At 33.8% G+C, this 15,121-nt stretch overlaps 1 protein-coding gene across 3 annotated transcripts in view; it reads left to right on the forward strand.

Annotated features, from left to right (window-relative positions):
• DYM (dymeclin) overlaps positions 1–15,121 on the forward strand; it is a 619,494-nt gene that overhangs the window by 432,325 nt on the left and 172,048 nt on the right. For all 3 annotated transcript variants that reach the window (XM_074206163.1, XM_074206161.1, XM_074206162.1), the window contains one exon: positions 7,156–7,258. In XM_074206163.1, coding sequence (XP_074062264.1) covers positions 7,156–7,258 — 103 coding nt within the window. The remainder of the gene's footprint in view (positions 1–7,155; positions 7,259–15,121) is intronic.

A 15,121-nucleotide genomic window follows, 5' to 3' on the forward strand; every position in this document is an offset into this window, starting at 1 on the left:
TGTTTAGCTGTGATGATGTTGTATCTTGTAGAAAATCATTTGTGACAACTCATCTGTTCTCTTTTCATATTTTCATCAAAAATTTCTTTGATACCAGTCTCATTATTCTCATAAAGATTTTATAGTTTTTATAGTTTTATAGTTTGCCCTTTTAGAAACTAAACTGGCTGTGATTTTTCATTCTTTTGATATTTATTTCCCCCTTCTTAGATAGCTTGAAAATATATTCCTTAATATTTTTAAAATTCTTGCCTCTCCCCTGTAGCTCTTCTCCGTGTACTTAGTTTGGCTAACTGCTTTTCCAGACTTTGTTTTCTTACATGCCATTTCCACTTCCTCATATAAGACATCAGGGATTAAGGTCCAGATGTGAACATTCCATATCATCATTGGTAAAATTATATGTCTGCAAACATGTTGGCATTTTTATTCCATTTTTCATTCATTTGTTGTTCTCCTTCAATTTTCACCTATAAATGCTCTTGGTATGAGGTAGTTTAATTTGTGCCTCACACCAAAGTTTCTACAAGTTCATTTTTCCTTCTACAGTTCCTTACTATTTTATGAGGCATCATTCTCCATAATATTTTCCAAATGAGTTTCTATTCTAAACCAGTGTTGCCACTTGGCAATAAAGTGTTTGCTGCCTGAGGCAGTTTCTTGGCACTTTTGACTTCCCCTTTTTGGCAATTGCTTTTCATCAATTAAACTACTGCAGGAAATGGTGATAATCAAAGTCAGTGTTTTCTTCTTTATCCATTTGCCATCAGGAGTTTATCTGAATAGATCAGATTAGTTTTAAAATATCTTATTTTAATCTTCACTTCAAATTTGATATTGATTTTAACCTTTATTCTAACTAGTCATTCATCTGACTACATACATACCAATATTTCCAAAATGATTCCCACATTGGTATCAAAGTGTTTCCTATTTGTTATGACATAATAAGCACCATTTTTTATCATCTTGGTTAGTGCTTCCATATCCAGCACTCTGTTATATCAGGACCGTATACATGATTAAAGACTTAAGAGTTCAGGCTTTGACCCCTTTCACTTTTTAATTCAGAACCATGTTTTCTAATATTTTTACCATATTCCTCTTTGCCTACCTTTTCATTGATATCACTATACATTGGAGGATCTTGTTAAAATCCTAGAGACAGAGAAATTCATGTCTGCAATAGGTTATTATTGAATGAATTGCTATTATCTTAATGTCTTTTTCTCATGTTTTTCATGTATACCACAAGATTGGAAGACATAGTGTCCTATGGAGTGATGTTTTGTTTTGTCTTTTTGCACAGAATGAAGCCAACTGCATCAACTCCCTTATTTTAATTCATTCAGTTATAATTTATTAGGTGGCAGGCACTGTGCCTATCCTTAAAAATTAGGGTCTTGGAACTGTTCTATAAAAAAATGCAGTGAGACAGAGTGGGTAGAATTCTGGGTATAGAATGAGGAAGATTTAGATTTTTTGCCAATTGCAGTTGTAGTAAATGGTACCCAGGTACTAACTGTATGACCAACAAGTCATTAAATTTCTCTGTATTTTATTTTCCTCCTCCTTAAAATGAGGATAATAATATCTTTAATGCCTATCACAAAGGGTTGTTATGAGGCAAATAAGATAATGTATATAAAGGTTTAAAAACACTATATAATTTTGTATGATTGTTATTTGCTGCAACCTCCTCATCTTCTAGTTTCACATATAGCAAGAATGTCAATATTCATATGGTCAATCCATTCACAAAAGTCACTATCTGAAGCTTTACCAACATGGAAATGACTCTACATACTTAAGATTTTTGCCAGCAGAGCACCAAACTCAAGCAGATTCTACTAAGCTCTACACATATGGTTTTCTGATTGGGCATCACCTGCTCAATAGGGATTAAGTTCTTGAGACGTAGCAACCCATGAAAAAGTGAAAAATACTGAATGGACTAGTCTTATATGATCTACTTATGCTTCTACAATGACTGTGGTGAAATAATAGAAAAGGGACACAGTAAACATTAGTTTTACTCTTTGCACTATCAGTATGATATCCTTGACTAGCACCCAAAAAGTTGGCATTTTGCTCAATCGCATTTACTTTGCTGTAATTCACTTTGTAGATTACCTAGTCATTTTGTTTCTCCTTTGGAAAAATAATTTATTACCCCAGAAGACAAGTAAAGAAACTAACAGGAGAAAAAGCACAAATGAAGGAAGTTTTACCATATTCTAGTTGCACTAGGTGCAGAGGGTTGGAGAAGGAAATTGAAACAGTTTACTAAAATCTCTTGTTAAACTATGAATTTCAATTACCCCTGTGAAAGTTGGACTATAATAATAAAGCTGTTTGACCATAGATGACTCAAACAAATAACCTGTTTAATTAGGGCTTTACATAGTTAGACTCAATTTCTAAATGCGAGAGAAAAATAGCAAACTTTCAGTATCACCTGACTATGGACTATCCCTTGTACCTGGAATGAACAGTTCCTTCACCTCTCCTTCATGGGTGCCAGCTTCATTCAGAATTATCTTCTACATGAGACTTTTCCTGATTCCTCAGGCTGGGGCCACAGAATCACAAAAGATTTGTTGAATCATCTTGCATGGCAAACATTTGTTTCTCTTATGTATGTTTTTTAAAGCAATACCATATTAGGTTATGTATTTATTAATTTTTATTTTAGCTTATTTAAGGCAATGGGGTCAAGTGACTTGCCCAAGTCCACACAGCTAGGCAATTATTAAGTGTCTGAGGTCAGATTTGAACTCAGATCTTCCTGACTCCAGGGCCAGTGCTGTATACACTATGCCACCTAGCTGCCCCCTAGGTTATATACTTTAAAGAAAAAATATTTTATTTATTTATCCTCTGTTACTTGCAAAAACAAATTTCAACATTCACTTTTAAAACCTTGAATTCTGAATTTTTCTCTTCCTCCCCACCCAAACCCTTATTGAGAAAACAAGTTATTTGATATAGGTTAGAAATGTATAGTCATGAGAAACAATACCACAATAGTCATGGAAAAAGAAAAGTAAAGAGGAACTTCAAGAAATACATAGGAGGGGGCAGCTAGGTGGCATAGTGGATAAAGCCTTGGAGTCAGGAGTACCTGGGTTCAAATCCAGTCTCAGACACAATAATTACGAGTGGCCTTGGGCAAGCCACTTAACCCCATTTGCCTTGCAAAAACCGAAAAAAAAGAATACATAGAAAAAAAGCATGCTTCAACTCATATTTGAATCTTTGAGATGGATAGTATTCTTTATCATAAATGCTTCAGTGTTGTCTTGGAACACAGCATTACTAAGAAAGTCAGTCATTCTGATCATACTTCAACAGTGCTGTTACTTTGTATCTAGTAAGTACATTTCCCATTGCATCTGCTCATGTAAGTTTTTTACTGAGAGCATCCTATCCATCATTTCTTATAACAGAATAGTATTCCATCTTAATTATATACAACAATTTATTTGGTCATTCCCCAACCAATGGACCATCCCTTCAGTCTCTAGTTCCTTATTACCAAGAAAAAAAGGTACTATAGGTATTCTTATACATCCATCCTGTTTTTCATCTCTTCTGGAATGTGGACCTAGTAGTGGCACTGTTAGGTCAAAGGGTAGGCATGGTTTTATAGCCCCTTTGGCATAGGTAGCATTGATAATTTCATCTGTTCATATCTTTTGATCATTTATCAATTGAGGGATGGCTCTTCTTTTTCTTATAAATTTGACTCAGTGTTTGAGAAATGTTGTTTGAGAAATGAGGCCTTTATCAGAGAAATTTTAATATTTTCCCCACAGTTACTATTTGTATTTCCTTCCATCCTATTCTCCCATTTATTTTATTCTCTCTGCCTTCATCCTGTCTCTCCTCAAAGTGTCTTGCATTTGACTAGCCTTCCACAATATTGCCTCCATTTTATCACCTCCCCTCCCATTTCTTCCACCCTTTCCCCTCCTGTTTTCCTCTAATGCAAAATAGATTTCTATACCCAACTGAGTATATATTATTCCCTCTCAGAGCCAATTTCAATGAGAGGAAGGCTCACTCACTTCCTCTTGAGTTAACTCCCCACTCTTCCACTCTACTGCAAAAACTTTTTCTTGCCTCTTTGATGTGAAACAGATTATCCCATTCTGCCTTCCCCCTTTCTCTTTCTCCCATGACATTTCCTCTCTTGCCCATTAACTCTTATCTTTTTAATATATTATCCCTTCATATTCAACTCCTACCTGTGCTTTCTCTATGTATGCTCCTCTTGTAAATGAGAAAGTTCATATGAGTTGACAATGTCATCTTCCCATGAAGGAATATAAACAGTTCAACATCATTAAGACCCTTATGATTTGCCTTTCCTGTTTATCTTTCTTATGTTTCACTTGAGTCTTGTATTTGAAGATCAGTTTTTCTGTTCAACTCTGTTCCTTTCATCAGGAAAGTTGAAAGTTCCCTATTTCAATTAAATATTCATCTTTACCCCTGAAACAGTATTTCATTTTTGCTGGATACTTGATTCTTGGTTGTAATCTAAGCTCTTTTGCCTTCTGAAATATATTCCAAGTCCTATGATCCCTTAATATAGAAGCTCCTAAATCTTGTATTATCCCGTTTGTGGCTCCACAATAATTGAATTATTTCTTTCTGACTGCTTGCAATATTATCTCTTTGACCTGGGAGCTCTGAAATTTGGTTATAATATTCCTGGTAATTTTCATTTTGGAATTTTTTTCAGGAGGTGATCAGTGGATTCTTTCTATTTCTATTTTACCCTCTGCTTCTAGAATATCACAGCAGTTTTCCTAGATAATTTCTTGAAAGATGATGTCTAGGCTCTTTTTTAGATTGTGACTTTAAGGTTATCTAATAATTTTTAAATTATCTCTCCTGGATATATCTTCCAGGTCAGTTGTTTTTCCAGTGAGATATTTAACATTATCTACTAGTTTTTCATTCTTTTTGCTTTGTTGTATTATTTTTTGATTTCTCACAATGTCATCAGCTTCCCTTTGCTCCATTCTATATTTTGAGGAAATATTTTCTTCAGAGAACTTTTGTTTTACTTTTCTATTTGACCAATTCTGCTTTTTTAAGACATTCTTCTCCTCATTGGCTTTTTGGATCTCTTTCCATTTGTCCCAGTCTGGTTTTTAAGATGTTATTTTCTTCAGTATTTTTCGCCAACCTGCTGATTTGTTTTTCATGACTTTCCTGCATTACTCTCATTTCTCATCTCAAATTTTCCTCTAGTTCCCCTTACTTGATTTTCAAGGTTATATAATACCCTGTCACCCTGATCTAGTACACCCCAAACAGATTAAAATATAATTGGAAATTGTTTTATCAAAATAAATAAACATAATACAACATAGGTGATGTTAATTTGTGGTTTTTCTGAGTCAATATATAGCTCATTAGAATCATTTCTATTTGAATTTTACCCTATTGTATTATATGACCTTTAAGGTCTCTTCCAGCTTTAAATCTAAAATTTTGTGAGCCTGTATTTTACTGCTTTCTTAATCAGTCCTCTTCCATTTGACACTTTTCAAATTATTTCAAGTGTGTTATTTCTGTCTCTGGATAATTATAAATTCTTTCAGAACAGAAATCATGTCTTATTATTTACTAAATCTCAGTGCTCCAGAATTCCTGGATACATGATTGATACCCCATATGTATTTGGTGGTAAAATTACTGTATCACCTTAGAAACTGTAGCTCATACTTATTGATTTTTATGTTATTTTCTAGAGCAATGTGTCTGTTTTGCTTTTATTTATATATCATCTAGTATAATATCACATATAAAGCCTTTTTCTAAGGATGGTCATAGGTCATAGTCAATCTGGTACTACATTCAATTATTCCAATTAACTGGGAGTTTATACTAAATTCAAATTTAAGTGAAACCGCAGTAGCATTTTAAAGGAAAATGTCAAGAAGTAATAAATATTTTTTAAATTGAAGGAACAAATATTTGCTTAAATGAAAAAATGAGAATAATTTATTGAATTTTTTTTATTTTTATTTTTAAGATTTTGAAGGTAAATATACCTATACCTCTCTTCAGTTTAGTCCCAATACACTTACTAGAAAAACAGTCATAGATTCAGGGTTCTTTTTGGCTATTAAGCTACCATCTTCTTTAAGCCAGAAGAAAAAGAAATGATGAGTAGATGGATTTCAGAAAAATGTGGAAAGACTTACATGAATGGAAACTGAGTGAAGTGAGCAGAACCAAAAGAACATTGTACACAGTAACAACAACATTGTGTGAAAAGCAAATATGATAGACTTAGATCTCAGCAATACAGTAACCAGGGACAATTCTAAAGGACTTCTGAAGGAAAATGCCATTCACATCCAGAAAAAGAACTCTGGAGTCTGAATGCAGATTCAAGCAAACTATTTTCACTTTTTAAAATTCTGTTTCTTAGTTGTTGCTTCTTTTCTTTCTAGTGGTTTTCCCTTTTTGTTCTGATTCTTCTGACATAGCACGACTAACATGGAAATGATGTATAACATGATTATACAGGTATAACCTATATCATATTACTTGCTATCTTAGGGAATAGGAAGGAATGATTAGGAGGGAACAAATTTTACAAAACTGAATGCTGAAAACTATCTTTGTATGTAATTTGAAAAAAAAAGAAAAATAAAGTATCATATAGTTTTGGTGCATATTTTAAGTAGGTAGATTTTGATACACAAACATAAAATAACTTTTTAAGTCTCTGGCAATAAAATATTTTTCCAAATATGCAATAGAATTTGTAATGTCATAATTTCCCCCATTGTCATGCCCTTATAATTTATACATATGTCTAGTTTCTAATTACATAGAAAGTATTAACATGCAGCTAACAGAAATCTGAAAAATAGACAATACATTTTTGTTTTGTTTTTGCAAGGCAATGAGGTTAAGTGACTGGCCCAAGGTCACACAGCTAGTAAGTATCAAGTGTCTGAGGCTGGATTTGAACTCCTGGACTGGTGTTCTGTCCAGTACACCACCCAGTTGCCCCTCAACAAATACATTTTAAAAGATTGCATGTAAATAAATAATATAATTTTATCTAGAAACTTAGATAATTTGAACTTTAGTTTTCTTAATATGATCTTTTTTTTTTTTTAGTTTGTTTTCTTTGCTATCTAAAAAGCACAACAAAGTTCTGGAACAAGCCACACAGTCCCTGAGAGGTTCCCTGAGTTCTGATGATGTTCCTCTGCCAGATTATGTAAGTATTTACCTTACTGAGTTAAAGTATTTTCATTTAAACATTACACTAACAGATGGCAACATCTTCTTTCCTTTAAAAAAATGTTTGAAATTGTGATGACCCAGCAACCACCAATAGCCAAATAAAGGAACTTGTAAAGAATGATATCATGTCTGAAATTGGAGGAAAAAAAATGAAAAATGTATGTATAAATGGTGGAGGGGAGGAAGGGGGAGAGAAGCCCACACCACCCAACAACCCTAAACCAACAATAATTCATAACTAGGAACCTTATGGGGCTTCATTCAGTAATTTCATAGTTTTCAAATGACATTGTTAGAAAAATACATGACCTTCATAGTTACATGGGTTATGAGCTTAGAGAATGTCTCCTGTCCAACCCCTTCATTTGAAAGTTGAAAATATTAAGGCCTCGGTAGGTTACTAGGTAGCACATAGTTATGTATATTTCATTATTTTTTAAGTAATCAGTTTCTGGAACAATATGTCTGTTTTTGCTTTTTAAAAAAATGTAACGTCTGAGGATAGTCATAGACCTAAAAAGGATCAGCTCTGTGACACCTGTAATTATTCCAAAACATCTGTTAAAGGTCCTTTTTAATATCATTCCACAGCAATTAAAATGTGCAGTTCAAAAATCCATGTTTTCAGTGTGCCTTTCAATCTTTTTTGTTGATATTTTTATAGATTTTTCAGATGAAAAAAATCAAAACAACTAGTAACTTAACCATGCTTTAAGAATGGGTCATGGCATAGAATCTATGATTTCTGTCTCACTAAGCATTATACTAGGTGTCTCACTTCCCCCCACATCTCTTTTTTTAGCATATAGCATCTCTCTTTTAGTTTATAGCATGATTTTGACCATGTACAATTGTTCAAATGACTTACTGGAAAACAGAAGAATTGATGACCTAAAATAGTACAGTATCTATCTAAAACTTGTTCAGCCACTTTTTTCTTTAGTTTACTAAAGGAGGTCATGGTTCAATGTCAGAATATTCAAATTTAGACCAAATTCTTGCCATGTTATTAGTTTCTAATTTAAACTAGAAAGTTAAACCATTTAGCATTATAATTTTGAAAACCAGTACCCATAAAATCGTGTCAAAAATCATGTGTATTGACTACCACAAAATAGAAACATTCCTTAGGGCAGAAAGAATTTTCTTTACTATTCTAAGTGTATGAGCCTCACTTTTTTTTCCCCCTAATATATCATATAAACATTCTTCTGGCCTCCATCAAAAAAAAAGAAAAAAGGAACTTATGGCCTTGTGCTTTTGATAAGGTGAAAACAATGCTAACATTTTATTTCCTCCACTTGGGGAAATAAAGAAATTAAACATCTCTTAGAACTACTGTGAACTGTCTCTGGGCAGTGCCTTCTCCATGCAGTGCCAAGCGGTGTCTTTGTGTTTCACAGTGACCTCATTAGGGCTTCTGGTCATGAAATCAACATTTAAAATGGATGGATTTTAGTCATTGCCTTTTTTCTCTTCCCTATCCTGCTCTGTAATGGAGGTGATAATAAGTTTTGAAGTGAGTAAAGCAGGAGTCAAGGAATCATGTTCATCTACAGATGGATTCATTCATTCCTGACCATCTAAATTAAAGGTTCTTAACCTGGAGCTCATGAAATATATAATTGTAAAATTGATTCTCTTGCTAATATTGTGTATTTCATTTAATGTATAAAGTGCCTTGGGATACCAGTAATTCAGAAAGCACTTAGGTGCCTCCCAATACTACGGTAAGCACTGGGGATACAGAGAAGGGCAAAAACAGCCTCTAACTCTCAAGGCTCCATGTAGAGGCAAGAGGGAAGGAAAGGAATAGGGGGGAAAGGCCCTATATCGAGAATGGGATAGACTCTGAGCCTTGAAGGAGCCCAAGTATCTAAGTGGAAGAGGGAAAACCTTGTAGGCATGGGAGACATTTGGGAAAAGGAAGAGTCAGGAGGTGGAATGTTGTCAGTGAGAGACAACAAAAAGGTCAGAGTATGTGGAAAAAGGAGTAAAAGCATAACACTGGAAGTTTGGAAGGAGTCTTAAAAGTCAAAAAGAAGATTTTATTTTTGATCCTAGAAGTAGTCAGGAGCCCCTGGAATTTGGGGGTGAGGAAGAGAGGAAAAGGAGATATGGTCAAACCTACACTTTAGGAAGATCATTTTGACAGCTAATTGGAAAATGGATTGGAGTGGGAAGAGACTCCTAGAAATGATAAGGTTTCACTGGAGTTTAAGTAGGAAGTTATAGAGATTTATCACACATTGGGAATATGCTAACCATTGAGGATTGAATTCAGTCAGATTATCAGTGGTTTGTTGCAGAAGAAAGATGATTATGTTACATTGTTACATAACATAATGTTATATTGAAACAAATCCTTCTGTTTTCCAATAATTTCAATGTCTACCTAGTGACAATTTGAGCCCTGTGTGGTGTGGGAGGCCTAAGACAACAATGAGGAGCAGGTAAGGAACACCATTGGAAAAGAATAGACAATTGAAGATGGGTTTGATATAGGAATATATTCTGGGAAAAACCCCTAGGACAGAACCAGAGACCTGATGCTTAGATCTGGGGCTGATAAAGAGACTACGAGCAGTCAGGCTGTATTTATGGCTAATACAAGGCTCCCTGGACATTTATCTGTAAGCTTAAATTATGATTATATTATTTTTTAATATATTTCTGTGTCTGGTTTATTTCTCTAATCTACATCCCAGGTAAATAGTCTATTCATAACACATCATTAGGCAACATTTACAAAGTGCAAATTCCCATGATATCCTGCTTTCTCCCTCCCTTTTTACCTCTCATAACCACCTCCATAACATTACAAATTCAGGTTTATCCCACAATTTATGAATCAAGTGGAAGACATATGGTTATTTTAAGTGGAAATATGCTCCATCTTTAATAAAATATAATTTGTCTTTAGTTGATAACTGAAAATATAATTACCAAACCTCTTTTTCTTAAACAAAATACATTTATGAATGCTCCTTTTATCGGTTTTTTTAATTATCAAAACAAAGGCATCTGACCATAAAAAGTTGGCATGGCAAAAAAGAAAGGGAGATGATGTGCCCAGAAGTTAATGAATTAAAGGGTTGGATGATGGCAAGACAACCCAATGTCTCAGAGACTCTCTTAATGATAAGAATGATAAAACCTGAAAGACTCAAAAGATCATATTGATTGGAGAAGAAAATGGCAATCCAATCCAATATCTTTGTCAAGAATATCCCAAATGGTGTTACAAAGAGTCAGACACAAGTGACATAACAGAATAACAACAACTTATTGATTGGGGAGAACAAAGATTGTTTACAAGGGATTAAAAGATCTTAAAAGAAAATTAGTTATTGAAGATGAAGAATTAAAGCATAATTATCATAGACATAACTTTAGGAATGATGTAGGAGACCCTGATGGTAGGAGAAATAATGGTAAGTTGAGTTGAGAGTTTATGAAATCAAAAGTTGATGTCCTAGCCCTGAGAACTAGTTACCATAGGTCTTGTTTCATGTGAGGGAAGTTTTGTTTAACCTGGAACTCATAAAAAGCTCTCTAAAAAAGGGGGGGGGGGATCTTCTGGCCTTGGTTCTAACCCTGATTAGGGAAGGATTTTTAAAATCTAGTATCCAGGAAAGTTCTTCAAACAAAGCCCACCATATTCTTTTAGGAACTAGTGATCTGAGAACACTAAAAAGACAACTCAAACTTAGCTACTCTATAGTAAATGTAAAAAAGGATTTGTAAAGTCTTTGTTTGAAATGCTCATGCATACTAGGTAATGTGTCTTGGGGGATAAGATAGAGGGACTGGGAACAGCACTCAGTCTGGTTACCAGCTGCTGATAAACAAAGTTTGTGCATCTATGCCCTGCTTAGGTCCAGTTTTCCTTTGTGTTTTTTTTTTTTATTTTGGTAATAATGTGTCACCCCATTGAGATGTTATGTTTATGATTCCAATGTGTCTCCTTTCTCCTCTGAATCATGGAAACTTTTTTTCAAGGTTTTCTGTAGGAATTCAGCAACTGCATCAAATATACTAAGTTGTTCTTTCAGACCATTGTCATCTCTCAGTTCATTCTATACCTGAATTGATTTGGCTATAAGATATTTTTATAACTCCATTCTAGCAAGCTTCAAACTATGGAAATACAGGAGTGGGACTGGAAAGAAAATATCAAGTTGGATTTCTTCTTTTGTTTGCCTGATAATGTTGTGTTTGCTCTCTTTTCACTTAGAGTTTTTTGGAGCATCATAGTGTTCTTGTGTTTCACAGATGATACCAAACTTTATCCATTTCTCTTTTGTTTAATTCTTGAATAAACTAAAATCCTGAAGGTTCTTCATCAGCATTCATTACCCTTTCAGGGAGCCATGAAAACTCTTGGTTTCTCTAGTCAACTAAGAAAGGGGCATTTGTAAAACTGAGAACTCTGAAATAATTATTAATAAAAAGACAATAAGTTAGCTTGAATTTCTGACAAATGCTTGAACTAAATAACTTAATTTTACCATATTTTGAGTTACTTAAAACTTACTAGTTTCTCTGGGTCAAAAACAAAAGGACAAAATTTTCATGAAGTGCTTTCTGGAGATAATATTTAAAATTCCATTCTGAATCAGCCATTAAAATTCCTATTTTTGTGGTGGACAGAAAATACACTGTAAATGGGAGTTGCTTCAGTCTATAAACTTGAATTCTGCAGCATCTCCTCAAAGAGAAAAATCATCAATATTAGCTCAGGACTACCAATAGTCTCTAAGAAGCATTCCGTGTTTCTCTGTCTGTCTGAAAGGTAAGAAAGGAAGACATTAACCATCTCAGAGGAAACTCAGTTCTTAAAAAATACTGAAATTTTTTTCTATGTCAATGAAGTGTTTTATTGATAAATCCCAGTACTCAAAGACTATATAAGAGGATTTCATTTTTGAAGCCACATTCTCATATTCTCTTTAAATATTGATTGTGATAAATTATTTTTTCCAGAATTCTTACCAGGGAAGTGTCCAATATACTATTTTCTTACCATGAATCCTTTAACTCCTTTTTTGTCTTGTCTTATTTTCTTTATATGGAAAAGAAAATGAAAGGGTATTCAAGCAAGATTTGGGTTTGGATTCCTGAATGCATATTTTCTGCATCAGGAATGAAGTACATTAGGAAAGAATTTTTAAAAAGTGCTTTTAAAAAAGCATAAGTTTTCATTTTCACAGTAATACAAACACTCTACCCAAAGTTTTAGTTTTTTAATAAAATTTTTATTCCTATTGTACTGTATAATTCACAAGTCAGTTGAATAAAAATCCAAAAATCATAAAGCAAATTACAAAAACATTGATACCATCACTTTAGTATAGTTATGTCTGCCCTGGTATCTTTGGGGACACCAGAAAATGTCATCTCAACTGAATTTTGAATATTGTAAAAACTAGCTTAGTAAGGGTATTCCATTCTAGTCCCCTCTTTGCATGGGGCAAGGAAGAGCAGTTAGAAAAAAGCAAGTTCTTTAGTATATCCCCCTAGGAACTTAATCAAATTTTGGTTAACTTGAGCATACTTTGTTGCTTATAGGATTGCTTTCAGTTCAGGAATGAATAATAAAGGTGTTTTCTATAGTAATACCATCAGAGGCTTCATCCTAGAATGTGAGCAACCCCAGGTTCTCACAGGCATGCCAGCAAAGTATGGGCTCTGGTAGGCTTTACTCATCTAAGAAAGCTTCCCATAAAGTCCCAAGGACAGAGTTGTTTTGTGGTCTTCCAAATATCAGCTCAGCCAGAGTTGGAAGTCTTATTAGCAGATTGGCCATGGAGTGATAAATTTGGGGACCGCAGCAACTCCCAGAGATTCTTCATCAAATTGTAGAAGAGTCACTACAGAAACATGTCAGTCAAAAGGAGTGTCCATATAGACTCAATTATAGCTCCTTGAAGTCAGATCACCTTGTCCTTAGAATTGCTTTAGAGTTTACAAATCATTTTCACATGTATTATCTTATTCTGTTTACCTCACAGAATTGCTGTGAGGAAAATACATGGTAAATCTTGAAGCAAAACTCTGAAGAGAAGAGAATAGCACAGGATTTGTAGTCTAAAGACTGGGGTTGGAATCCAAGCTGTATCATTGTTAACTGCAACCAGAAGCAAGTCACAGGACCATAAATTTAAAGCTGAAAGGGACCTTATAGACCATCAACTCTGATCCTTTCATTTTGAAGGTGAACAAACTGAGACCTAGTGAAGTTAACTGACTTGCCTAAGGTAGTAAGTAAGAGAGAGAGAGTATTCAAATCTAGAGCTTATAATTTCAGATCCAGGACTCTCTCCCATATGCCACCAAGATCTCTATGTCTCTAACTCTCTGACACTTAGTTTTCTCTTCTTTAACATTAGGTACAATGATGTTTACTCTACCTCCTAATTTTGTTGTATGTGCTATCTAACTCTTTAACGTGTTGAATAAGGTGTTCCAAAGTCATAGTGTATTATAATTGTTAGTTCTTAACCTATTTGGTCATATATTACATAGAATGTTAACTTTGAAGATTATGTAATTTATATCACACATAACTTGGGATCTCCATTCTTGTTCTTTTTTTTAATAATACTGTTATTTTATTGTAAATCAGTAATGTACCTTTCCTCAGCTAGTTCCAACAGGCCTCATAATAAATATTAGAATTAAGAAAATGAGTATTATTACCTTATATCATATGAAGACAGAAAGGGTCCTTTGAATTACTCCAGAAACTGTTTGATACTTTCTATTCCAGTAAGGAAAAGAAGTAAATCAATCTGGCCCAGATTGGTTCAATAACTAGATCTGATTCACCCAGAATCAATAGAAGAAATGGAAATAGTATGCAAGAATCCCCAAACTACTACTCATTCTCAATCTACTACTAACTTAAATAGTAGCTCTGTACCTTTTTTCCCTTTTTTTAATAGTAGTAATTTATGATTTCCAATTTTCTATAAACAGTTTTTACCATTCATTTTTGTGAGACTACTAGTTCCAAAATTTTCTCCCTCTTTCCTTTGCCTCCCATCCCTCCCCAAGACAGAAAGCAATCTAATATCAGTTATACATGTAAAATATCATTGAATATATTTCCATATCAGTCATGTTATAAAAAAAGAATCAGAACAAAAGAGAAAAACCACAACAAAGAAAAAACAAATTGAAAAGAAATAGTGTGCTTCTTTGATCTGTGTCTATATTCCATAGTTCTGTCTATGGATGTAGATGGCATTTTCCATCACAAGTCTTTTGCAGTTGTCTTAGATCATTCTATTACTAAGAAAAACTCAATCTATTATAGTTACTGTTACTATGTACAGTCTTATGGTTCTGCTCACTTCACCCAGCATCAATTCATGCAAGTGTTTCCAGGATTTTCTGAAATCCATCTGCTCCATCATTTCTTATAGCACAATAGTATTCTATTACATTTATGTACCACAACTTGTTCAGCCATTCCCACTTGGGGAATGTAAATATGATGCTACTTTTAAAGTAAATATGATGCTACTAACCCATAGTAATTTTTGGACTTTGAGTTATTTTCTTAGTAATGATAATGGATTTATCTTAAATCTCAATGCTAATTTGATATTTCCTTTGCAATTAATGCCAGGAATATCTCAGAGGCTGATTAAGATTAATACTGAAATCTGTCATCTTTGAGAAAACTTATTTCTGAGAGGAAAACTCAACTACAATGTAGTTGCACCATGCTCTACTAATTTTTTTCAAAAATTTATACAAGATGATTTTGTAAATTAAAAATTATTCCTGGGGCGGCTAGGTGGCATAGTGGATAAAGCACCGGCCTTGG

Source organism: Macrotis lagotis, chromosome X (assembly GCF_037893015.1).
Source record: "Macrotis lagotis isolate mMagLag1 chromosome X, bilby.v1.9.chrom.fasta, whole genome shotgun sequence".
NCBI lineage: Eukaryota > Metazoa > Chordata > Mammalia > Peramelemorphia > Peramelidae > Macrotis > Macrotis lagotis.